The 27,162-nt window shown below is 41.6% G+C and overlaps 1 protein-coding gene across 1 annotated transcript in view; it reads right to left on the bottom strand.

Moving 5' to 3' along the window:
• Positions 1-20,335, bottom strand: part of LOC129830572 (oxysterol-binding protein-related protein 3-like) — a 30,218-nt gene extending 9,883 nt beyond the window's left edge. The window contains exons 1-4 of the mRNA XM_055893142.1: positions 20,219-20,335; positions 1,139-1,331; positions 561-677; positions 7-78 (exon numbers count right to left, since the gene is read on the bottom strand). Coding sequence (XP_055749117.1) covers positions 7-78; positions 561-677; positions 1,139-1,204 — 255 coding nt within the window. The 5' untranslated portion in view covers positions 1,205-1,331; positions 20,219-20,335. The remainder of the gene's footprint in view (positions 1-6; positions 79-560; positions 678-1,138; positions 1,332-20,218) is intronic.
• Between the last annotated feature and the right edge of the window lie 6,827 nt (positions 20,336-27,162).

The raw sequence follows: 27,162 nt of genomic DNA on the forward strand, positions 1-27,162 counted from the left end.
AGATACTTTTGAATAGGCACTTACATCAGCTTTACATTTTGAGTACTTCAGAATGCCTTTCTCCAGCAAGAAGTATCTCTGGATAGCAAGAGAAAGTATCAACTAGTTTAGCCATCCATCTGTCACGTTCAAACTTTAATTATCTGCTTTGGGCCAAAGAAATAACGTCACACTTTAGATATTACAGTTGTGGACAAAAGCTTTATACATGAACAAGATATCCATTTAAATGCTCCATTCAAATTTCACCTCCAACTTTACATAAGCGTCTTATAAGAGCTTTAGATAAACACCATGTAGGTGTCAGGTAGAACACCTCTCACATCTCCATGTGCCCTTCAGGTAACTCAGCGGTTCAAGAGAGCCAAGTGCCTCCTTGATTCCTCACGTCCTCTCCGCACATCCTTCAGTTCAGAAGAGGAGAAGGTCTGAAGAGAACCTATGACCTTCTCCTCCAATGCATGTAGAGAAGGAGAGGAGAGAGGATGCAAGAAATCAAGGCTAGACACTTGAGATTTACCTGCAGTAAGAGGTCAAGAGGTCAGGGAGGCTGTACCCACCTTGTGCCATCCCTTCATGGGCCATTTCCTCCTCTTGAGCAGGAAGCCCTCCTGTTTCTCTGGCTCCTGGATGTTGCCAGGGTTACCCTTCAGCCCCTCTATGATCTCCCAGCTGTCCTGTAGACAGAGACGCATCAGGTTACACGCATACTCAACCACATGAAGAGAGGAGGAGAGGCTGCATCTCTGCCTTAATGTGTCCTCTAACCCAGGCAAGGAGGGTTAGGAGTGCTGCTAGGCGCCCTCCAGTCAGGCCATAGCCAGTTCATTTCAGTTCAGCTGACGTTAGGTCAGTCAAGTTAAGCATCAAAATGTTAATGTCGCCACAAGACATTTGAGACAGAGCGGAGTTCATTCAGACAGGCACGCACAGGCGCACGCACACACAGATACGCGTGCACACACACACAGAGAGATACGCTCGTACACACACACACGATACGCGCACGCACACACACACACACGAGATACGCACACAAGATACGCACACACACAAGATACGCACGCACACACACACGAGATACACGCACGCGCGCACACACACACAGATACGCGTGTAGACACACACACACACCTACCTGATGGCTGCCATGTTTGGACGAGCCGCTGCTGCTGTCGCTGTGGGAGGGGGATGTTGATGTCATCTTTCTGTGACTTGACAGTTCTGCTTACGATTGTCTATTCTCAGCGGAAACCACCAAGGTCACAATGGGGTCAACGGGACCATCACCTAACACACCGACCTCAAGAGGGCGTCATCATGAATAACTACTGTTGAATAGGAAGAGAGAGACGCAATGATCAACAGAACATTATTACTTCATTTCCAGCATGTTGAGACAAACATGAGCTGAGAGAAATGAAAGCCACATACCACTGTAGGGTTGCTTTAGTGAAGCAGCAGAACAAAGAGACGTGACTTCTCTGAGAGAACAGACAAAGTATCCTACGTCCTCAAAACTAGGTGCGCTTTTAGGTTAGGCACAAGATCATCAGGTGTTCTTTATGTTTGCATGAGCTCTCTGACACACACACACACACACTTCCAGCAGCATACACCCTGTGTATGGGGAAATGCCAACGTCTCTATATGAACTATGGTGTAGTGCATTGAACCAGTGGCAGCAGCCCAGTCAAACCCACATGACTCCCAGGCCAGTCAAAGTCACAGCTACCGTGCTGATCAGCAGAGTTCACAAGTGAGTCAGGGTTATACAATCAGTCCCAGTCTTCAAATCTCAGCAGAGGACTAGATTAACCAGTAGCTACACATGCTAATACTCACAAACACTGGTAGAGACACGGAATTCTGCTGTATTGCAGTTGCTAGTAGCATAAACAGTATTGTGATGAATAAAATGTCCACATTCTGTGAATTTGGAGACAGGAAACGTTAGTTGCTAGCAGCACATAGTAGTAGAGCGATGTTCTAGAATGTGGACATTGAATTCGCAAGGCACCAGGCCAAAACCTATGTAGACATTACCTTGGCTTCGATTACAGCACTGCAAACACCTGGGTCGTAATTTACTGCACCAAACGGAAGAGAACGGACCAAAATGGGGAGGGACTGCCTGAACTTGTTTAACAACAACGGGGCGGCAGGTAGCCTAGTGGTTAGAGCATTGGGCCAGTAACCAAAAGGTTGCTAGATTGAGTCCCTGAGCCGACAAGGTAAAAATCTGTCGTTCTGCCCCTGAACAAGGCAAGGTTTTCACATTGCATAATGTTTTGCTGTGGTGTACAGCAATAAATACAAATGAGGATGGGTGAAAACCTTCTGAAGTCACTCTTGACTCATTCCACATGTTGTGTTACAGCTTGAATTAAAAAATGAATGAAATTGAGTTTGGTGTGTAAGTGGCCTACACACAATACCCCATAAATGTCAAAAATGAATTATGTTTGACATTTTTACAAATTAATAAAAAAAATTAAAGCTGAAAGGTCTTTAAATCAATAAGTATTCAACCCCTTTGTTATGGCAAACCTAAATAAGTTGAGTATATATTTGCTTAACAAGTCACATAAGTTGTATGGATTCACTGTGTGCAACAATAATGGTTAAAAACATTTTTTGACTACCTCATCTCTGTATCCCACACATACATATAATTGTAAGGTCCCTCAGTTGAGCAGTGAATTTTAAACATAGATTCAACCACAAAGACCAGGGAGGTTTTCCAATGCCTCAAAGGGCCCCTATTGGTAACGGGGTAAAAAAAAAAAAGCCCACAGTGATTGTCCCTTTGAGCATAGTGAAGTTATTAATTACACTTTGGATGGTGTATCAATACACCCAGTCACTACAAAGATAGAGGTGTCTTTCCTAACTCAGTTGCCGGAGAGGAAGGGAACTGCTCAGTGATTTCACCATGAGGCCAATGGTGACTTTAAAACAGTTAGTTTAATGGCTGTGACAGGAGAAAACTGTGGATGGATAAACAACATTGTAGTTACTACACAATACTAAGCTAAATGACAGAGTGAAAAGGATGAAGCCTGTACAGAACACAAATATCCCAAATTCATCTTTCAGCAGGACAATAAGCTAAAACACAAGGCCAAATATATAATGGAGTTGCTTACCAAGACGACATTGAATGTTCCTGAGTGGCCTAGCTACAGTTTTGACTTATTAAGTCTGTGGCAAGACTTAAATGGCTGTCAAGCCATGATCAACAACCAACTTGACAAAGCTTGAAGAATTGTACAATCGAGGTGGGGAAAGCTCTTAGAGCCTTACCCAAAAAGACTCAAAGCTGTGATCACTGCCAAAGGTGAATGTAACATGTATTGACTCAGGGTTATGAATACTTATGTAAATTCAATATTTCTATATTTCTTTGTAAATAGATTAGCAAAATTTATAAAAACATGTTTTCAGTTTGTCATTATGGGGTATTGTGTCTAAATGGGTAAGAAATTGTTGAATTCACGCTGTATGACAAAATAGAATATGTCAAGGGGTATGAACACTTCTGAAGGCACTGTAGATCAACATTCTTAATGAGGTACAGTATGAGAAACATGTTGATAATCAGGATGTACACAGCGTGTCAATGGTTAATAAGAAGTGAACAAATCTGCCCACATTCTCACTGCCACACATTCCTCTCTTCTCCATCCAGGCTGTGGCATGCCCAAACCTGGTGTGTGTGTTATAGACCCACTCCCTAAACATGGAAATGCTTTGGGTGAATTGCAGTTTGTAAGAGACTGTATACTGTGGAAATTTACACAGTTCCTTATGGATAGAATGCATGTGTCTGTGTTTTTCCAATGTGCTGTCTAGTTCAACCAAAGGCTCTATTGTGTGTGTGTGTGTGTGTGTGTGTGTGTGTGTGCACACACTGTCTGGTTCCCCATAGGCCTCTCTCAAGAGTCAGAGCCATGCCCAGGACATGAGTCATCAGCAGGAAGGAATGTTCGCTGGGACACAACACTCCAACCACTGAGTATTTCCATGGAAACGGACCCATGATCACCAACATGGGAAGTTCATAGGAGCATGTCTAATTGGGTGTCAAATGAAAGCTATTGTAAGAGTCTATAATTTGGGGAAATGAAGGCAAGGATACATTTTTCAAACATTTTCCATTTTAGGCAGAAGTAAAGGCTTTGATTTCAGGATAAAACAGATGGAAAGGCTTTGATTTCAGGATAAAACAGATGGAAAGGCTTTGATTTCAGGATAAAACAGATGGAAAGGCTTTGATTTCAGGATAAAACAGATGGAAAGGCTTTGATTTCAGGATAAAACAGATGGAAAGGCTTTGATTTCAGGATAAAACAGATGGAAATGGGATCTTAGAAAACATCTATCAGAAAAAGTCTTAAAAAAGGTATCAGAACTACATCAACACAATAACATTGTGTAGAAATTGTTAACCTTCTGTAAATGTAAGAAATATTGCTTTGTGCAATATTATCTTTAATATATTTTCTAATTTTGCTCCCTCGTGGAGGGAGGGAGGATACAGTGGCTTGCGAAAGTATTCACCCCTCTTAGCATTTTTCCTATTTTATTGCCTTACAACCTGGAATTAAAATAGATTTTTTGGGGGGTTGTATCATTTGATTTACACAACACGCCTACCACTGAAGATGCAAAATGTTTTTTTGTGTGAAGGAAACAAGGAATAATACCAAAACAATTAACTTGAGCGTGCATAAATATTCACCCCCCCAAAGTCAATACTTTGTAGAGCCACTTTTTGCAGCAATTACAGCTGCAAGTCACTTGGGGTGTCTCTATAAGCTTGGCAGATCTAGCCACCGGGACTTTTGCCCATTCTTCAAGGCAAAACTGCTCCAGCTCCTTCAATTCTGACCAGTATCAAAGTCCCTGCCGATGAAAAACATCCCCACAGCATGATGCTGCCACCACCATGCTTCACTGTGGGGATGGTATTCTCGGGGTGATGAGAGGTGTTGGGTTTTCGCCAGACATAGTGTTTTCCTTGAAGGCCAAAAACCTATAATTGACCATAGTACCTTCTTCCATATGTTTGGGGAGTTTACCACATGCCTTTTGGCAAACGCCAAACGTGTTTGCTTATTTTTTTCTTTAATCAATGTCTTTTTTCTGGCCACTCTTCCGTAAAGCCCAGCTCTGTGGAGTGTACGGCTTAAAGTGGTCCTATGCACACATACTCCAATCTCCGCTGTGGAGCTTTGCAGCTCCTTCAGGGTTATCTCTGGTCTCTTTGTTGCCTCTCTGAAGAATGCCCTTCTTGCCTGGTCCGTGAGTTTTGGTGGGCAGCCCTCTCTTGGCAGATTTGTTGTGGTGCCATATTCTTTATTTATTTATAATGGATTTAAAAATGGTGCTATGTGGGATGTTCAAAGTTTTGGATATATTTTTTTTTAGAACCCAACCCTGATCTGTACCGCCACAACTTTGTCCCTGATCTTTGTCCCTGTTTGGAGAGCTCCTTGGTCTTCATGGTGCCGCTTGCTTGGTGGTGCCTGCCCCTTGCTTAGTGGTGTTGCAGACTCTGGAGCCTTTCAGAACGGGTGTATATATATTGAGTCATGTGACAGATCATGTGACACTTAGTCTACCTGTGTGCAATCTAACTAATTATGTGACTTCTGAAGGTAATTGGTTCTACCAGATCTTATTTAGGGGCTTCATAGCAAAGAGGGTGAATATATATGCACGCACCACTTTTCCGTTTTTATATATATATCTTTTTTTACAGAAAAGTGGTGCATGCATATATATTTATTTTTAAACAAGTTATTTTTTTCATTTCACTTAACCAATTTGGACTATTTTGTGTATGTCCATTACATGAAATCCAAATAAAAATCCCATTTACATTATAGGTTGTAATGCAACAAAAACAGGAAAAAACACCAAGGGGGATGAATACTTTTGCAAGGCACTGTAATTAAAGTTCACAGAACTAACAAGTAATGGTAGACCTACCAATTAGTTAGTGATTTTACTGATAAACATTCTTTGAATTATAGTGATTAAAACTGGTAATTTGTGGAAAACCCCTCCCTCGCTCTGCCTCACTGTCCAGTTCATACCATCTCTCCCAGCTCTTATTGACACTCTTTCTTCCCATTTACCACTGAGCACCGACAGACACCGGATGTCCATGTACATTGAAATATTTGGTCAGTCCACCCTGGCCTTGATGTTATCAGACGGACTGGAACAAATCTGAACCTATAATAGACGTATGTTTCACAAGTTTGGACAGCACAGTACAGTACAGTCTAGTATAGTACAATTGTATTGTATAGTATATTGTACTCTACCCTACTCTATTGTACTGTACTGTACACTGTACTGTGCTGTCCAAACTTGTAAACATGAGGAGAATGACAAATATCCATAATTATGCATTTCTGTGTAGTAGAGATCAGGGATCCACAATGTAATTCCATTATCGGGTGTAATTCCACTTCACTTACTGTAGTTCAAATCTCAAGGTGCCATGTCACAGCCCATTCATCTTTCAATCTTCATTTAGAGCAGATATTTAACAGAATTACAGAGTTAAATATCAGAGGGAGATTTACCGTGATCCCGTTGCCAAAGTTTGCATCTACGCAGTTCTTCCACTAAATTAGTTTTGGTAAATTGTTCAACTTTGAAAACACATTTTAAAGTCAAACCTCAATTCCGTTACTGTGGAATTGCACCCTCAAGTGGCACCCTAATTCCCGATTAGTGCACTACTTTTGGCCAGTGCCCATAAGGCTCTGGTCAAATACAGTACACTTATATGGATTAGGTTGCCATTTGGGAGGTAACAAACCACTGAGCCTAGATATCAGACTACACCTCAGCTACAGCAGTCGTGGCAACAGATTATTACACTAACACTGCATGGATACCCTTTAGTATGGCATAACTCTCCAACAGTTATTTATTTTATTTCACCTTTATTTAAATAGGCCACGGTGGCAAAGTAATTACAATATATCAATTAAACATTGGAATGGTAGGATGTGCAGAAGATGAATGTGCAAGTTGAGATACTGGGGTGCAAAGGAGCAAGATAAACAAATAAATAAATACAGTATGGGGATGAGGTAGATTGGATGGGCTATTTACAGATGAACTATGTACATGTGCAGTGATCTGTGAGCTGCTCTGACAGCTGGGGCTTAAAGCCAGTGAGGGAGGTAAGAGTCTCCAGCTTCAGAGATTTTTGCAGTTTGTTCTAATCATTGGCAGCAGAGAACTGGAAGGAGAGGCGGCCAAAGGAAGAATTGGCTTTGGGGGTGACCAGTGAGATATACCTGCTGGAGCGCGTGCTACGGGTGGGTGCTGCTATGGTGACCAGTGAGCTGAGATAAGGCAGGGCTTTACCTAGCAGAGACTTGTAGATGACCTTGAGCCAGTGGGTTTGGCGAGAAGTATGAAGCGAGGGCCAGCCAACGAGATCATACAGGTCTCAGTGGTGGGTAGTATACGGGGCTTTGGTGACAAAACAGATGGCACTGTGATAGACTGCATCCAATTTGCTGAGTAGAGTGTTGGAGGCTATTTTGTAAATGACATTGCCGAAGTCGAGGATCGGTAGGATGGTCAGTTTTACGAGGGTATGTTTGGCAGCATGAGTGAAGGATGCTTTGTTGCGAAATAGGAAGCAAATTATATATTTAATTTTGGATTGGAGATGTTTGATGTGAGTCTGGAAGGAGAGTTTACAGTCTAACCAGACACCTAGGTATTTGTAGTTGTCCACATATTCTAAGTCAGAGCCGTCCAGAGTAGTGATGCTGGGCGGGCGGGCGGGCAGGTGCGGGCAGTGATCGGTTGAAGAGCATGCATTTAGTTTTACTTGCATTTAAGAGCAATTGGAGGCCACAGAAGGAGAGTTGTATGGCATTGAAGCTCATCTGGAGGTTAGATAACACAGTGTCCAACGAAGGGCCAGAAATATACAGAATGGTGTCGTCTGCATAGAGGTGGATCAAAGAATCACCAGCAGCGAGAGCGACATCATTGATGTATACAGAGAAGAGAGTCGGCCTGAGAATTGTAGGATGGCCGGGGTGTTAAGCATGTCCCAGTTTAGGTCACCTAGCAGCACAAGCTCAGAAGATAGATGGGGGGCAATCAATTCACATATGGTGTCCAAGGCACAGCTGGGAGCAGAGGGTGGTCTATAGCAAGCGGCAACGGTGAGAGACTTGTTTCTGGAAAGTAGAAGGAGAAGCTAGAATTGTTTTGGTACAGACCTGGATAGTAAGACAGAACTCTGCAGAGTTCTATCTCTGTAGTAGATTGCAACACCGCCCCCTTTAGCAGTTCTATCTTGGCGGAAAATGTTATAGTTAGGGATGGAAATTTCAGGGTTTTTGGTGGTTTTCCTAAGCCAGGATTCAGACACGGCTAAGACATCCGGGCTGGCAGAATGTGCTAAAGCAGTGAATAAAGCAAACTTAGGGAGTAGGCTTCTAATGTTAACATGCATGAAACCAAGGCTTTTACGGTTACAGAAGTCAACAAATGAGAGCACCTGGGGAGTGGGAGTGGAGCTAGGTACTGCAGGTCCTGGATTAACCTCTACATCACCAGAGGAACAGAGGAGAAGTAGGATAAGGGTACGGCTAAAGGCTATAAGAACTGGCCGTCTAGCACGTTCGGAACAGAGAATAAAGGGAGCAGTTTAAATCCAGCTGCATAGAAACACTACCACAACCCTGTCCATTAACAAGCTATGTCAGTTCACTGCATAGATACATATCCTCTGCCAAAGCACTGAACATTAACCATTAAACAAAACACTCTGCACACAAAACCCTTCTCCATTGTCCACTGAATTGACTGTACACAGCAGCGGTGTTACCCTCCAACTGGTTCCATAGATACTAACTAAATAAACAGTGAGTCAAACTAGAGGGAGGGTGAGTCAGAGAGGGAGGGTGAGTCAGACAGAGGGAGGGGAATACCAAAACATTATAGAACACGCCAATACCAATCCACTGCTTTTCAGATTTCCTGTAGGCTTGAATGCAAGTTGCAACTCAATAATTTACAACATGCTGTCAAGTACTCAGCTCCGTTTCATGTTAGTGTTATTCTAATTAGGGAATTGAAACCGAAAAGTAACAGTATGGTTTTCCAGGCTAGTCAACTGCAGCAGAATTAGATTGTATATGTCAACACAAAGCGTTGCGAATAGCAACAGGAAGACCTATATTGCAGGACATGCTTTGTTGTGCTCTGCATAACCTTGACAACAATCAGAAAATAAGTGTTCAAAACACTTCAGTTACCTTATACTGTGCACCCCTTGAGGCATATCTAGTTGGGCACTGGAGGTTCTATTGTGGCCTTGTGTCTTATGAAACCAAGTCAATGATTAAGGCCACGACAGCTTGTAAATGACCTGCTTAAAGTTATCACATGCTATTGTCAAGAGAAACACTGTGGGGATATATAAAAGCATCAGCATCTTGACTGTCTATTCATTGTGAAAGCAGCTATTCGAACGCATCAAACAAGAGTGATAAAAGTCCACTGTAAATCACAGAGTTAGGCTAACTCAGGCACAGAGCTGATGGAACAGCGGTAGCCCTGTGAACCAAAGCCAGTCTGCCAGGTAGCTCAGGACTATACAAGGACATTTGCATTTACACAGCCACCTCCCTGATGAGATGGGGAAGGGAGTAGGAATGTGACGTTTAAACTCATTTGGAATTCTTAAAGTTTAGAAAACACATCAAGCGAAAATCATTGTTCTTTTTACTAAATTAAAATCACAGTGCAGTTATCACAAAACTACCATCAACAGGTTCCGATCATGATCATAAAGGCAAAATTTTTAATTCACCAAATACCTAACGCAACAATGCTATAAGTAGGAAGAGATGGTTATGCATCTTTCTAATGATTTGCCACTAATATAAAGTGCTCCGCACGTCTGCATCGTTAACAGTTGGAAAAATGGCAGACAGTGAGATAGGGAATCAACAGCAGTGAAGTCCTATATGGCAATAATTTGAGAAGTTAATTAAATGAAAAGGTGATGAAATAAGAAAATGAGTTTTGATCAGTCGTGGAAATAAACGCTATAAACAAATTGTCCCTCTGTTTCAAAAGAAGATGGAAAACAAGCTATGAAGGAAAAATGCTGGAGCTGTGAAGATACTGACAACTAGTGCAACAAAAAATATTGCGACATTATTGATGTGCCGTTTTGACAATATCTCGATATGCAACTATCGATCCCCCCCCATCACTGTTCAATACCTAACAGCATATCTAGAACCAGACTACAAGATGCCATGCTTAAAAACCGTGATGGCCCTGATGAAGACATTGTGTGTAGCTACCTGTCTGAGCAGGCTAGTGAGTCTGAGCAGTCATTCTGCTGTCATTCCAATGCACCACTAATATGCTATGCTAGTCATAAAAGAGCAGGACCACACACAGACACACACTCACTTATAAACCCATAGTTTGAGGGCCATTTAGACTGACACACTCATTGACCAACTGCTTGCGTGTTATGAAACTCATGAGTAACCACTACTGCAGGGGTGGGCAACTCCAGTCCTACAGGGTGTGGTTGGTGTCACACTGTCTCCATCCCTAGCAAACACAGCTGATTAATCAAATTGAATTCTAAACTGAAGATCATGATTAGGTGGTTATTGTAGTCAGGTGTGTTAGCTGGGGCAAAACTGTGACACCAATCAGGCCCCTGAGGACTGGAATGGCCAACCCCTGCACTACTGTATAACACTTTCGACTAAAGCTGAGACATACTGAAGCCAAATCTCGTTCTATACAGAGTTACCATGGAGACAACCGACGGCACGGGAGGGGATGTATTCCGTTTGTTTGGGCTTCAAGGAAAATCTGAGGGCATAACACATGGATCTATTTATAGTACTGGAGCCATTATCGACCAAAACGGGATCTCTTTTTTGGTGTTGCCTACCAGCTAGACTTAAAGTAATTGTCCAGTGTTTGAGATGTCAATGAAATATGACCTATAATGAATTACAATATGAGTGAAATAATTAAAACATTTTGGAAGGAGAACTATGTTAAAAAGCAGCTTTTCTGTATTAGAATGATGTGGGCCTACCCCCAAAAAAGAATAGTGTGGGCATATACCGTCATTAAAAATATTAAGGAAAGTAAACAGCTAATTGGCCTGTTATATACAGCTTAGAGGTGTCATTTTTTAAGTGTTTTATCTGGATGTTCATTGGATAGTTACTTAAATGTAGTTTAAGCCACATCAAAGGGTAGCATTATTTTGAGAGCTCAGAATGACTAGTGAATAGGCCTACATTATAGTCAAGGAAATCACAAACAATCATATAGAGATGTTCTGTATTTAGCAAAATTTCTGTGGGAGTTCTGTCAATATGAGTCATTAGGCTATGTGGGATATTTCCGCACTAGTCAAGACATCGCAATGAAAATTCCCTTAAGTGACTGATAAGGAGTGTTGTTGACTATTTAAGGCAGGCCTATGTCCCATTCAAGAAAATTCATTCGGAACTCGGAAAGCTCCAACCTCCGACTACAGTGCGTTCAAGACAACTGAACTTTTTAAATAGCTCCGACTAGGAAAAAATATATTTAACGGTCATCCAACTTGTGATTCCAAGTGGGAAACTCGGGCATCATCCTTGAGCTCAGACTTTCCAACACGAAGATTAATGACGTCACAATTTGACCTCACTCAAGTTTACAGTTGCCTTGAAAGCACCACTACTCTGAAATCTAACCAGTGCCATCTGACAGCCTAATGAAATAGTCCTGGGTCATCTGACAGCCTAATGAAATAGTCCTGTGTCACTGACAGCCTAATGAAATAGTCCTGGGTCATCTGACAGCCTAATGAAATAGTCCTGTGTCACTGACAGCAAAGGTCACCCTTTACCGCCACGACTGCTTGTCTTTCCCCCTTTTCCTTAGGACCACAGGAAACTCAGCACAGCAGGCACACTCAATCATACATTTGAGAATATTTCAGATGGTCCAAATGTCCTGTTGGAATGTGCGTTTTACAAGTTCAGGCTACCACCATCATCATACTGGGCGCATTCCTCTACCCAGGCGTTGTTGATGCATGCCAGATCTTACACCACCTGGAAAGGTATTTTACGTATCAGCTAACCACATCAGAAGTTATAGCAACCATTGGTTGATGCATGCAACGTCTAAGCAGTGGAACGCGACCCATAACTTGTCTTTAGGCTAGGCTTCCTTCAAATTAGAATATAAAGACAATCTAAAGCAATTCAATAACAAAATTGAAGTAGCCTAATCAATTAAATGTAGCCTAAGCTAATCAAATGTAGTAGGCTAGTCAGGCTGTAATACACAATTCTTTGCCTGAAACTAATGCCTGCAAAATCATGTAAATGTTCCTTCCAAGCCAAAATGTTTAATAAAATTAAACTTACTCTACCGGTTGTTTGTGCGGTTTGTTTTTTTGCTGCACTTTTATATATATTTTTTTTTTAAACAAAATATCCACCGGAAAGTATTGTTTACCTGACTTATTAGCAGTATATGGTTCAGAACCGAGGTAAAGTTAGTTTATTACTTGATATTCAGTTCTCTTGTCAATAGCCATTGAACCAAGCATGCCATGACAATGAAAATGGTAAATTCTGAATCAGGGGAGGATTGAGATTTTTTTTTTTAAATAACTGCTAGTAGTAAGCACAAAAAAATGGTGTGGATTGATCTCCATCCTCCCCTGATTCTATACCATTTTCAATGTCATGACATGCGTTGTTCAACAGCCATTACATTTGAGTCATTTAGCAGACAAACGTACATTAGTAAGTGCATACATTTTCATAATGGTCCCCCGTGGGAATATATTGACGAGATGTTTTATTTTTATATATTAAATTCTCTTCACCTCAGTGTCAAACGGAACCATAGAAATACTAGCTCCCTAAAGTCGAGTTAAAACACTTTCCTGTGGATATACAGACAACCAGTAGAGTAAGTTTATCCAACATTCTGGCTTGTAAGGAACATTTAGACAATTTTACAGGAATTAGTTTCAGGCTGCATATACCAATTAATTGTGTATTACATCCTGCTAAAAATCAGACTAGTAGTAGGCTAGCCTGGGTGGGATTAAAATGGATTTAATTGTCTTTTTTGTCAACAATCTACACAAAAATCTGTCAAAGTAGAATATTTTTTATTATTATTAACACCCCAGCCATCCTACAATCTAAGCTTGATGCCCTCAATCTCAGACAAATTATCAATGAACCTACCAGGTACCACCCCAAAGCCGTAAACACGGGCACCCTCATAGATATCATCCTAACCAACTTGCCCTCCAAATACACCTCTGCTGTTTTCAACCAAGATCTCAGCGATCACTGCCTCATTGCCTGCATCCGTAATGGGTCAGCGGTCAAACGACCTCCATTCATCACTGTCAAAAGCTCCCTGAAACACTTCAGCGAGCAGGCCTTTCTAATCGACCTGGCCGGGGTATCCTGGAAGGATATTGACCTCATCCCGTCAGTAGAGGATGCCTGGTTATGTTTTTTAAATGCCTTCCTCACCATCTTAAATAAGCATGCCCCTTTCAATAAATTTAGAACCAGGAACAGATATAGCCCTTGGTTCTCTCCAGACCCGACTGCCCTTAACCAACACAAAAACATCCTGTGGCGTACTGCATTAGAGTCGAACAGCCCCCGTGATATGCAACTTTTCAGGGAAGTTAGAAACCAATATACACAGGCAGTTAGAAAAGCCAAGGCTAGCTTTTTCAAGCAGATATTTGCTTCCTACAACACAAACTCAAAAAAGTTCTGGGACACTGTAAAGTCCATGAAGAATAAGAGCACCTCCTCCCAGCTGCCCACTACACTGAGGATAGGAAACTCTGTCACCACCGATAAATCTACTATAATTGAGAATTTCAAGAAGCATTTTCTACGGCTGGCCATGCTTTCCACCTGGCTACCTTAACCCCAGTCAACAGCACTGCACCCCCCACAGCAACTCGCCCAAGCCTTCCCCATTTCTCCTTCTCCCAAATCCAGTCAGCTGATGTTCCGAAAGAGATGCAAAATCAGGACCCCTACAAATCAGCCGGGCTAGACAATCTGGACCCTTTCTTTCTAAAATGATCTGCCGAAATTGTTGCAACCCCATATTACTTGCCTGTTTAACCTCTCTTTCAAGTCGTCTGAGATTCCCAAAGATTGGAAAGCAGCTGCGGTTATCCCGCTCTTCAAAGGGGGGGACACTCTTGACCCAAACTGCTACAGACCCATATCTATCCTACCCTGCCTTTCTAAGGTCTTTGAAAGCCAAGTCAACAAACAGATTACCGACCATTTCGAAATCCTCCGCACCTTCTCTGATATGCAATCTGGTTTCAGAGCTGGTCATGGGTGCACCTCAGCCACGCTCAAGGTCCTAAACGATATCTTAAGCGCCATCGAAAAGAAACAATACTGTGCAGCCGTATTCATTGACCTGGCCAAGGCTTTCGACTCTGTCAATAACCACATCCTCATCGGCAGACTCAATAGCCTTGGTTTCTCAAATGATTGCCTCGCCTGGTTCACCAACTACTTCTCTGATAGAGTTCAGTGTGTCAAATCAGAGGGCCTGTTGTCCGGGCCTCTGGCAGTCTCTATGGGGGTGCCACAGGGTTCAATTCTTGGGCTGACTCTCTTCTCTGTATACATCAATGATGTCGCTCTTGCTGCTGGTGAGTCTCTGATCCACCTCTACGCAGACTACACCATTCTGTATACTTCTGGCCCTTCTTTGGACACTGTTAACCTTTTGTCAATAGGGGGCGCAGTTAGCATTTTTTATTTCTGGGTGTCGCCAAATTAAACTGCCTCATGCTCAATTCTTGCTCGTACAATATGCATATTATTAATTATATTGGATAGAAAACACTCTCTAGTTTCTATAGCCGTTGGAATTTTGTCTGTGGGTGACCCAGAACTCTTTCTACAGCGAAATCCATGACAGGTACTGCGATGGTCTGAGAGCGAAGCTCTGATTTCAGATCAGTTTTAAAAGTCTGTGTGTTTCCTATGGAACGACATGAACTGCAACTGCCTTCCCCTGGATGTCAGTAACCAATGAGAAGTGGAATGGGCTTGCTGCGTAGCTCTCAGAGGTTATAAAAGGCCAAGGAGTGAGAGGAGCCTTCCTTTCGACGCTGAACATTGCGCGGAGAGGGACCTCAGGATGCCATTTTCAAACGCTCAATTTTAAACGTTAGATGTATCCGTCTGTAATTTAATTAGACATAGGTGTTAGAAGCATCATAACGAAGCTATTTTAAACCGAGTTATATCAGATTATGCGAGTATATTGCTATTTTTCGGAATTTCCTCAGTATTGCGCCTTGAGGATTTGGACACGTTGGGGCAAAATAGCTATTGTTAGCTGCTATATCAGAAGTTGAATGCAACGTTTTACAACCAAGCAACGATTCTTTTGGACAAAGAACCACCATGCCAAGATTCTGATGGAAGCTCATCGAAAAGTAAGAGCTATTTATGATGTTATTCCGTTTTTATGTGGAAAAATGTAAACTCCATAATGGCGATTAGTGACGCGATTATTGCAGCACTAGTCTGGCTGTAACGCACACTGTATGTCTAGTAACGTTAATTTTAAAAATCTAACTCAGCGTTTGCATTAATAACTAATGCATCTTTCATTTCATGTCCAACCTGTATTTTTTTAGTCAAGTTTATGAATAGTTTTTGATAAAAATATTTGTATTTTCAAAATGGCGCCGGGCAGATTGCTTGAGTAGTTGAACACTATTTCCATTGTGTAAGCACGATTTGTGCCGCTAAATATGCACACTCGAACAAACTCTATATGTATGTTGTAATATGATGTTACAGGAGTGTCATCTGAAGAATTCTGAGAAGGTTAGTGAAAAAATTAATATATTTTGGCGATGTTGACGTTATCGCTCTCTTTGGCTAGAATCAATGCTCTGGTAACGTTTGCATATGTGGTATGCTAATATAACGATTCATTGTGTTTTCGCCGTAAAACACTTAGAAAATCTGAAATGTTGTCTGAATTCACAAGATCTGTGTCTTTCCATTGCTATGTGCTGTGTATTTTTAAGAAATGTTTTATGATGAGTAAATTGGTAATACATGTTGCTCTGTGTAGTAATTCTAGGAGCTTTGGTGAGATTTGTGATGCTGGCTGCAATGGCAAACTATGATTTATACCTGAAATATGCAAATTTTTCTAACAAAACCTATCCTATACCATAAATATGTTATCAGACTGTCATCTGATGAGGTTTTTTCTTGGTTAGTGGCTATCAATATCTTAGTTTAGCCGAATTGGTGATAGCTACTGGTGTTGAGAAAAAATGGTGGACAAAGAAAAATTGTGTCTTTTGCTAACATGATTAGCTAATAGATTTACATATTTTGTCTTCCCTGTAAAACATTTTAAAAATCTGAAATGGTGACTTTATTCACAAGATCTGTATCTTTCATTAGGTGTCTTGGACTTGTGATTTAATGATATTTAGATGCTACTATTTAAATGTGACGCTATGCTAGCGATGCTAATCAGTGTGGGGGGTTTCTGAGGCAGTAAAAGTTCACTGTTAACAACCCTCCAGATGAGCTTCAATGCCATTACAACTCTCCTTCCGTGGCTTCCAACTGCTCTTAAATGCAAGTAAAACTAAATGCATGCTCTTCAACCGATCACTGCCTGCACCTGCCCGCCCATCCAGCATCACTACTCTGGATGGTTCTGACGTAGAATATGTGGACAACTACAAATACCTAGGTGTCTGGTTAGACTGTAAACTCTCCTTCCAGACTCACATCAAACATCTCCAATCCAAAGTTAAATCTAGAATTGGCTTCCTATTACGCAACAAAGAATCCTTCACTCATGCTGCTAACATACCCTCGTAAAACTGACCATCCTACCGATCCTCGACTTCGGCGATGTCATTTACAAAATAGCCTCCAATACCCTACTCAATAAATTGGATGCACTCTATCACAGTGCCATCCGTTTTGTCACCAAAGCCCCATATACTACCCACCACTGCGACCTGTACGCTCTCGTTGGCTGGCCCTCACTTCATACTCGTCGCCAAACCCACTGGCTCCAGGTCATCTACAAGACCCTGCTAGGTAAAGTCCCCCCTTATCTCAGCTCTGGTCACCATAGCAGCACCCACCTGTAGCACGCGATATCTCCAGCAGGTATATCTCTCTGGTCACCACCAAAGCCAATTCCTCCTTTGGCCGCCTCTCCTTCCAGTTCTCTGCTGCCAATGACTGGAACGAACTACAAAAATCTCAAACTGGAAACACTTATCTCCCTCACTAGCTTTAAGCACCAGCTGTCAGCTCACAGATTACTGAACCTGTACATAGTCCATCTATAATTTAGACCAAACAACTACCTCTCCTCTACTGTATTTAATTATTTTGCTCCTTTGCACCCCATTATTTATATTTCTACTTCGCACATTCTTCTACTGCAAATCTACCATTCCAGTGTTTTACTTGCTATATTGTATTTACCTCGCCACCATGGCCTTTTTTTTCCTTTACCTCCCTTATCTCACCTCATTTGCTCACATTCTATATAGACTTATTTTTCTACTGTATTATTGACTGTATGTTTGTTTTACTCCATGTGTAACTCTGTGTTGTATGTGTAAAACTGCTTTGCTTTATCTTGGCCAGGTCGCAGTTGTAAATGAGAACTTGTTCTCAACTTGCCTACCTGGTTAAATAATGGTGAAATAAAATAATAATTAATCAAATAAAATCTTTGTAGTGACTGGGTGTATTGATACGCCATCAAAGTGTAATTAGTATGTTCAAAGGAATTACCATGTTCAAAGGAACATTCAATGTCTGCTTTTTTTTTTACCCATCTACCAATAGGTCCCCTTCCTTGCAAGGCATTGGAAAACCTCCCTGGTCTTTGTGGTTGAATCTGTGTTTGAAATTCACTGCTCAACTGAGTCAACTGAGGGACCTTACAGATAATTAATTGTATGTGGAGTACAGAGATGTGGTCATTCAAAAAATCATGTTAAACACTTATTGCACACAGTGTGAGTCCATGCAACTTCAGGAGTACAACAAGTTACAGAACTTATTTAGGCTTACCATAACAAAGGGGTTGAATACTTATTGACTCAAGACATTTCAGTTTTTCACTAAAAGATAGATATCTCTCTATATATAGAGAGAGATATCTATCTCCACTGACATTATGGGGTATTATCGTGTGTAGGCCAGTGACAAAAAAAAATGACTAACAAAATGTGTAAAAAGTCAAGGGGTGTGAATATTTTCTGAAAGCACTTATTTTCAGAGGTAGTTTTTCGCTGCCAGAGTATCTAAACGTGAGTCAATTCTCAATTGCAATAGTTTTAGAAAAAAAGGTCTTTACTTTCACCTCATCAAAATAATTCCACAAATGCAAAATATACACTTACTAGTGATGAGACGATTGATACCGGAGCTCCGATGCCGCTTCTGACGCACTACCGACCCGACAATGTATCGATGCTTGTTTCAAAGTATCATTATCACGTGATCAATAACGTCCAAACCTTCTATTTGATCACGTGGTTTTTCAAACAAAACGCGAGATCACGCTGATTTCGCTACGGTTCCAGTGCTTTCTTCGATCCATGTCGTTATCAAACACTAGCTCTACTAGACACCCTCATTACAATGTAGTTAGGATTTGTTCATATTCTATCAACTGAACGGTAGCTCAGCGAATAGAGTCGTGGACTCATGACTAGGACACAGACTACAGGGAATGGGGTCGAATCCGGCACAAGGCATATTTCTTTTTTGTGACGCTACACTTGATGCACATTGTTGTTCAAACAATTCGTTTTATTTAGTAAATTATAAACTTCTGTCCTAAGCATCCTAGATAATGCAATAGATTCAGTGTCGGCAAAGGGAAGCATGATGGAAGGTGCGAACCTGCATGGCAGGCTAACTCAGGGTTTCCAAAACTCAGTCCAGGTGCCCGTTTAGTTTGTTGCTCTAGCACTACACAGCTGATTCAAATAACCAACATCAAGCTTTAGTTATTTGAAATCAGCTGTGTAGTGTTAGTGCAACAAAAAATAACTAAACGTGCATCCAGATGGTGCCTAAAGACTTAGTCTGGGAAACCCTGGGCTAACTGATAGTAGGCTACTAAGAGACAATTTATGCTTGATTTGAAAATGTGTTCGGAGCATCGCCTCAATCACACCACATTTTAATATACCAGAAGTACATTCATTCCCAATGGAACGCTGTTTGCCTTGCAGCGTTAAAGAGGCAGTTGCAATGCGTTCTGTGTGGTTAAAAAATTGGATTTATCGAAGTATGTGTCAAACTGTATGTATAGACGGCTTGACATATGGTAGCAGAAGGTGAATGTTGAACTTTTGTTGCACACATATCCAGAAGATGCTGCGTACCATTTTGACGGTGAAGGTGTGATGGAGGCATATGGATGGTGTGACGCAATTGCAGTCAACGTGTCTCCCGGCCTTCTTCCGTTACACACAGGTGTTCGGAGTATGCTAGATAGCACAAGTAACGTGGAGATATGGCCTTGTGGGAACACCAACCCTAAAAAGGTGTCATCTAACGTTAACTATTTGATTTTTGAAAATTATTTATCGCTGATATGAAATATACGTTTTTTTTAGGTTATACGTTTGCAAAACCTTAACGTAAATTATGCGTGCTGACGTTTAGAGCAAGCGTCAGGGGTCTTTAAAAAGTCCACCGGGAAGATACCTTCATCAATAGGCGTTAAAGGTAGTTCGCGTCGGTGAATTGCGTAGCCTATGCGTAATTACAGTGATGAGGGTGCCACATCGGACACCAGCCAACTTGATCAATTCCAACTAGTCAGCGCAAAGACAATATTCCATGTTTGGAATGACTCCATGCGACTAGAACATATTAGAAGAGGAACTCCGTCATTTGGACTTATTTGAAAGATATTCTTAGCAGTTAGTCACATTTGTAAATATTTTGAAAGGAATATATTGACAATGAATAAACAGCGTGACCAAAAGCAAGAGACGTGGTAGCCTACTGCAAAAGCAAAGTAAACAACATTTTCAGATGCCTAAATACTAAATGAAATACAAAAAAACGCTTACACTTTTGAGATGAAAACTTCAGTGAATATAATCCAGCACAAATTGTAGGGAACTATCACTCTGTGGTTTGCTGTGTGAGTGAATGCAGCGATGGGGAGGCTGGGGGGATTGAAAGCCTTTTACTCCAATGCCTCGCGAGTAAAAAGAGCATACGTCACTCAACAAATATAAGGGGGCCGGTACATTTGAACACACCACCGTACAATGACGTGGTAAAATACTTTCCAGGTGGTAGGGCCAGCTCGCGCTCATGAAAATGTGCTACTGAATTACTGCTCGTCACTACTACACAATATCTACACAAAACCTTTTTACTATTTGATTGCTGTTTAGATGTGTAGTAAACCAGTAGTGATGTATGTAGTAACTCATTGGAGCGGCAGGTAGGCTAGTGGTTATTGCTTTGGACTAGTAACTGAAAGGTTGCAAGATCGAATCCCTGAGCTGACAAGGTAAAAATCTATCATTCTGAACAAGGAAGTTAACTCACTGTTCCTAGGCTATTATTTTCAAATTCCTTCCCTTTGGGTGCTGCCGAATAGTTACATTAGAAGTGCCCATCTAAGAAGGCTCAAGATCATTGGCCACAGATAAAATGATGTCAAATCACGTTATATGTACAGTAGCTTTGATTGGACTGATCATGTCAACATCATACTTTTAAAATCTTAGCTAGCAGTCATCATCATTAATCAAGTCAACAATCTATTGGCAAATCCTTTTTAATCCTTGTTTTATGAAGAGAAAGAAGGAAGATAAATTATAGATTAAACGTATCGGTGCTTATCGGCCATTGGACGTAAACATTACACAACAAGTTGGAAATCGCAAATTCAACAATGAGTGGTTTGGAAGGAATCCGTGGCTAACTGCAAGCATTGCAGGGCAATCATTAGCCTGCTATTCAGTTGAGTGGCTGTGTGGTCCCAAGTCTAAGATTAAGGGTCTCTTTTCCTAGTTTAAAATTATAAACATTAAACATTGGCCATGCTGTCAATGAAGAATGATTTGTGCTGCGCTCAAAACAACTGTTATCTCGGAACTGCAAAATCTGAGTTCAAGACAACTGGGAACTCGGAAAAAATTGGATGCGACTGGGAAAATACATTTTGAACTTTCAACAAACTCGGAACTGTAAATCCGGAACTCGAGCCGCTTTCTAGAGCTACGACCTGAAGATCACTGACAACGTCATGATTCAACCTTTTTTACCTCGAGTTCCAAGTTGTCTTGAAAGCACCATAAATACGGGAATGGCAGACCTTGATATTAAAGTTTGATGTCAAAATTTGCGCACAAATGTTAGAATGGAGTCATTCAAACATGTTTTTCAACCAATCCACAAATTTCTTGTTAACAAAATATAGTTTTGGCAAGTCGGTTAGGACATCTACCTTGTGCATGACACAAGTAATTTTTCCAACAATTGTTTACAGACAGATTATTTCACTTATAATTCACTGTAATCACAATTCCAGTGGGTCAGAAGTTTACATACACAAAGTTGACTGTGCCTTTAAACAGCTTGGAAAATTCCAGAAAATGATGTCATGGCTTTAGAAGCTTCTGATAGGCTAATTGACATCATTTGAGTCAATTGAAGGTGTACCTGTGGATGTATTTCAAGGCCTACCTTCAAACTCAGTGCCTCTTTGCTTGATATCATGGGAAAATCAAAAGAAATCAGCCAAGACTGATTCATCCTTGGAAGCAATTTCCAAACGCCTGAAGGTACCATGTTCATCTGTACAAACAACAGTACGCAAGTCTAAACACCATGGGACCACGCAGCCGTCATATCGCTCAGGAAGGAGACACGTTCTGTCTCCTAGAGATGAACGTACTTTTGTGTGAAAAGTGCAAATCAATCCCAGAACAACAGCAAAGGACCTTGTGAAGATGCTGGAGGAAAAAGGTACAAAGTATCTATATCCACAGTAAAACGAGTCCTATATCGACATAACCTGAAAGGCCGCTCAGCAAGGAAGAAGCCAGTGCTCCAAAACCACCATAAAAAAGCCAGACTACGGTTTGCAACTGCACATGGGGACAAAGATTGTACTTTTTGGAGAAATGTCCTCTGGTCTGATGAAACAAAAATAGAACTGTTTGGCCATAATGACCATCGTTATGTTAGGAGGAAAAAGGGGGACGCGTGCAAGCTGAAGAACACCATCCCAACTGTGAAGCACAGGGGTGGCAGCATCATGTTGTGGGGATACATTGCTGCAGGAGGGACTGGTGCACGTCAAAAAATAGATGTTATCATGAGGGAGGAAAATTATGTGGATATATTGAAGCAACATCTCAAGACATCAGTCAGGAAGTTAAAGCTTGGTCGCAAATGGGTCTTCCAAATGGACAATGTCCCCAAGCATACTTCCAAAGTTGTGGCAAAATGGCTTAAGGACAACAAAGTCAAGGTATTGGAGTGGCCATGACAAAGCCCTGACCTCAAACCTATAGAACATTTGTGGGCAGAACTGAAAAAGCGTGTGTGAGCAAGGAGGCCTACAAACATGACTCCGTTACACCAGCTCTGTCAGGAGGAATGGGCCAAAATTCACCCAATTTATTGTGGGAAGCTTGTGGAATGCTACCCGAAATGTTTGACCCAAGTTAAACAATTTAAAGGCAATGCTACCAATTTTTTTTATTGAGTGTATGTAAACTTCAGACCCACTGGGAATGTGATGAAAGAAATAAAAGGTGAAATAAGTAATTCTCTCTACTATTACTCTGACATTTCACATTCTTAAAATAAAGTGGTGTTCCTAACTGACCTAAAACAGGGAATGTTTACTAGGATTAAATGTCAGGAATTGTGAAAAACAGAGTTTAAATGTTTTTGGCTAAGATGTATGTAAACTTCCGACTTCAACTGTATACTGTAGCTAAGAAAGTAATACTAAGTGTATGTTGTGTAGTAAGCTATTAGTAGCCCATTTGCCTCACCCTAATAATTTGGTCTGTTTTCACAACAAAATGTATATGTCTCCTAATCCTGTGTTTAATACAGATCTTATTTTCGGCATTTATCCAAAAACTATACACAATTAAAAAAATATATATTATACTCCCAAACCATGGCGGAGTTAGTGCCTACAAAAAGACACCATTACTGTTTCTCTCTTAGTGTAACATGTGACTAGTGTGACCTAAGTATACCAAACATTAGGAACAGCCTCAATTCATTGGGGGCATGGACTACAAGGTGTCCAAAGCATTCTACAGGGATGATGGCCCATGTTGACTCCAAAGCTTCCTACAGTTGTGTCAATTTGGCTGGATGTCCTTGAGTGGTGGACCATTCTTGATACACACGGGAAACGGTTGAGCGTGAAAAACCCAGCTGAGTTGCAGTTCTTGACACAAACCGGTGTGACTGGCACATACTACCATACCAGTTCAAAGGCACTTCAATATTTTGTCTTGCCAATTCACCCTCTGAATGGCACACATACACAACCCATGTCTCAATTGTCTCAAGGCTTAGAAATCCTTCTTTAACCTGTCTCCTCCCCTTCATCTACACTGATTGGTTTTTGTTTTTTCCTTTCAATTAAGCCCTAGATGGGGCTCACGAGTGGCACAGCGGTCACTACAGACCCTGGTTGGATCCCAGGCTTTGTCGCAGCCGGCTGCGACCGGGAGACCCATGAGGCGGCGCACAATTGGCCCAGCGTCGCCCTGGTTAGGGGAGGGTTTGGCCGGCAGGGACGTCCTTGTCTCATCGAGTTCTAGTGACTCCTCTGGCGGGCCGGGCGTATGCACGCTGACACAGTCGCTAGATGTTCGGTGTTTCCTCTGACACATTGGTGCGGCTGGCTTCCGGGTTAAGCAAGCATTGTGTCAAGAAGCTGTGTGACTTGGCGGGGTCGTGTTTCGGAGGACGCACGGCTCTCGACCTTCGCCTCTACCGAGTCCGTACTGGAGTTGCAGGGATAGGACAAGACTGTAACTACCAATTGGATATCACAAAATTGGGGAGAATAAAAAATTAAGACCTAGACGACCAGGTGAGGGGAGTTCCTTAATAATCAGTGACCTTAATTCATCAATCAAGTACAAGGGAGGAGCGAAAACCCTCAGACCCCCCGGCCCTCCTTGGAATGAGTTTGACACAATCCTAAATCGATTGTCCATGGGAGAATCTCAATTGGTTTTGCTCGTCTCCTTGGCTCCGTCCTCTCCTCACATCTTTTGAAAAAGGTCAAAGGTAATCGAGGAGTGGAGGCGAGGAAGGAAACGTGGAAACAAATGTGTTTTTATGAAATGAGAGTCACCTTCTCCACTCGCACATTATCAGTCAAATTATGTTTACAGTGTTGGAATCCTAAAATAAATGTGTAGTGATAGAAACACATTTAGCTAGTTGTTCAAGATATTGTATGAAGAAAAGCATAAGTAGCATATCGTTTTTAAATGTGTGCATTCTTATCCCCTTTAAATCAACAACTGATTCTAAGGGAGTGTGGCAGATTTTAAAACACTTCCGCGCTACTTGCCGGGAGGATACTCTTGTGCATCCTCTGCTGAAGTAGGTAATGGAGGAGGGGTGCAGACTCCTAATAACGAATTCACACTCTCCTTGATCACTCAACCACTTATCAGTTCCCGCTCACAGAGGACGGAGGAGTCGAGGAGAGGAGATACTTTTACCCAATTGAGAATCTCCCAATCAGTCATCTATATACTCGAAGTGTGTCTGTCTGTTGGTCCATCCGTCCATGTTGCCGTGTGTGTAAGAGAAAAAGAGAGATGAGAGAGAACCTGTACTACTGTACTATGTGATTGTGCTACCTGTTGAGCTACACATACTTCATGCTATTGACAAGCAGTTCTTTGGAGCGTTCTCATTTGGGAAGGAACACACACCGTTCAAATGAACTGCTTTAGTCCGCTTTAGTTAGCTTCACTCCTACATTTGTTTACTAAACAAAACAAATGTCCTCCTTTGCATGGCATGAGTGCTTCCTGCCCCAGCCTACTGCTATGACAACACAGACATGGAAAACAACAAGCAGAAAAAAGATTGTCTGAAAGGCTAGCTGCTGTTGGGTGAGGACCCTGCCCTAACCTAATCCCTGGATTGATCTAATGGTGGATTTGATCTCCCTGTGTGCATAGCTATTATCTAGCGTGTGTTTATGTTTATATCAGAGATCACTCTCCAAACTCTGACCAGAATTACCAATCTCCACATACCTGACCAGAATGATTGCCTCCATGGTAACAACACACCCCGACCACTGCCTAATGCAGAGTAGACCCACCCTCAACAACAGTGGTCTAACCACACACACGCACACACACACACACACACACACACACACACACACACACACACACACACACACACACACACACACACACACACACACACACACACACACACACACACACACACACACACAGTGAATCAAATTATGAATGGCGTCTACTTATGTACTGTATGTATGTCAGCTTGCTGATGTGTTCTAGAGATGTACTACCGAGTTGTGCAGTGGTCTAAGGCACTGCATCTCAGTGTAAAAGGTGTCACTACAGTCCCTGGTTCAAATCCAGGCTGTATCACATCTGGCTGTGATTGGGAGTACCATAGGGTGGTGCACAGTTGGTCCAGTGTTGTTTGGGGTAGGCCATCATTGTAAATTAGAATTAGTTATTAACTTACTTGCCTGGTTAAATAAAAAAATACTAATAAATTTAATCAGTGTGATGACATGGCCTATATTTTCATAGGAAATGGTTCCATCTACAGGTTCAATGTGGTCAATGCAGTCTAGAAACATTTCTGCACCACTTCCCCATAGTGTTTCTCACACTGTCAGCAGAGGGTGCTGTTCTACAAGGCCAGTCCTAGAGAGATCACTAGTCTGGATTGTCAGGCTTGTAGCAGTGAAACCAGAGATCATTCACAGCTGCACTTCAGATGTTATGATACCTAACTAACATACATGGCATCTTGTTTCAGTGCTGATCCCCAATGACATCAATGCTAAACACTCTCTCTGTAATCAACTACAACTGGTCTATGCTGATCTGTACAGATTGTAACTTGAGTCATGTGGATGTGAATACATGAATGTAAGAGTGTATCCTGTATTATAAACTGGGTGGTTCGAGCCCTGAATGCTGATTGTCTAACAGCTGTGATATATCAACCGTATTCCACTGGTATGACAAAATATGTATTTTTACTGCTCTAATTACATTGGTAACCAGTTTATAAGAGCAATAAGGCACCTCAGGGGTTTGTGATATATGGCCAATATATCACGGCTAAGGGCTGTATCCAGGCACTCCGCTTTGCATCGTGCTTAATAACAGCCCTTAGCCATGGTATATTGGCCATATACCACACCTCGGGAATGATTGATTAATTAGGATGTCTTCTCTTTCAGCATGTATTTAGTTATTTATTTTATTTCACCTTTATTTAACCAGGTAGGCAAGTTGAGAACAAGTTCTCATTTACAGCAGTTCGACACATACAACAACACAGAGTTACACATGGAGTAAAACAAACATACAGTCAATAATACAGTAGAAAAATAAGTCTATATACAATGTGAGCAAATGAGGTGAGATAAGGGAGGTAAAAGCAAAAAAAGGCCATGGTGGCGAAGTAAATACAATATAGCAAGTAAAACACTGGAATGGTTGATTTGCAGGGGAAGAATGTGCAAAGTAGAAATAGAAATAATGGGGTGCAAAGGAGCAAAATAAATAAATACAGTAGGGGAAGAGGTAGTTGTTTGGCCTAAATTATAGATGGGCTATGTACAGGTGCGCTGCTCTGACAGCTGGTGCTTAAAGCTAGTGAGGGAGATAAGTGTTTCCAGTTTCAGAGATTTTTGTAGTTCGTTCCAGTCATTGGCAGCAGAGAACTGTAAGGAGAGGTGGCCAAAGGAGGAATTGGCTTTGAGGGTGACCAGAGA

Source organism: Salvelinus fontinalis, chromosome 32 (genome assembly GCF_029448725.1).
Source record: "Salvelinus fontinalis isolate EN_2023a chromosome 32, ASM2944872v1, whole genome shotgun sequence".
In the NCBI taxonomy this organism is placed as follows: Eukaryota; Metazoa; Chordata; class Actinopteri; order Salmoniformes; family Salmonidae; genus Salvelinus; species Salvelinus fontinalis.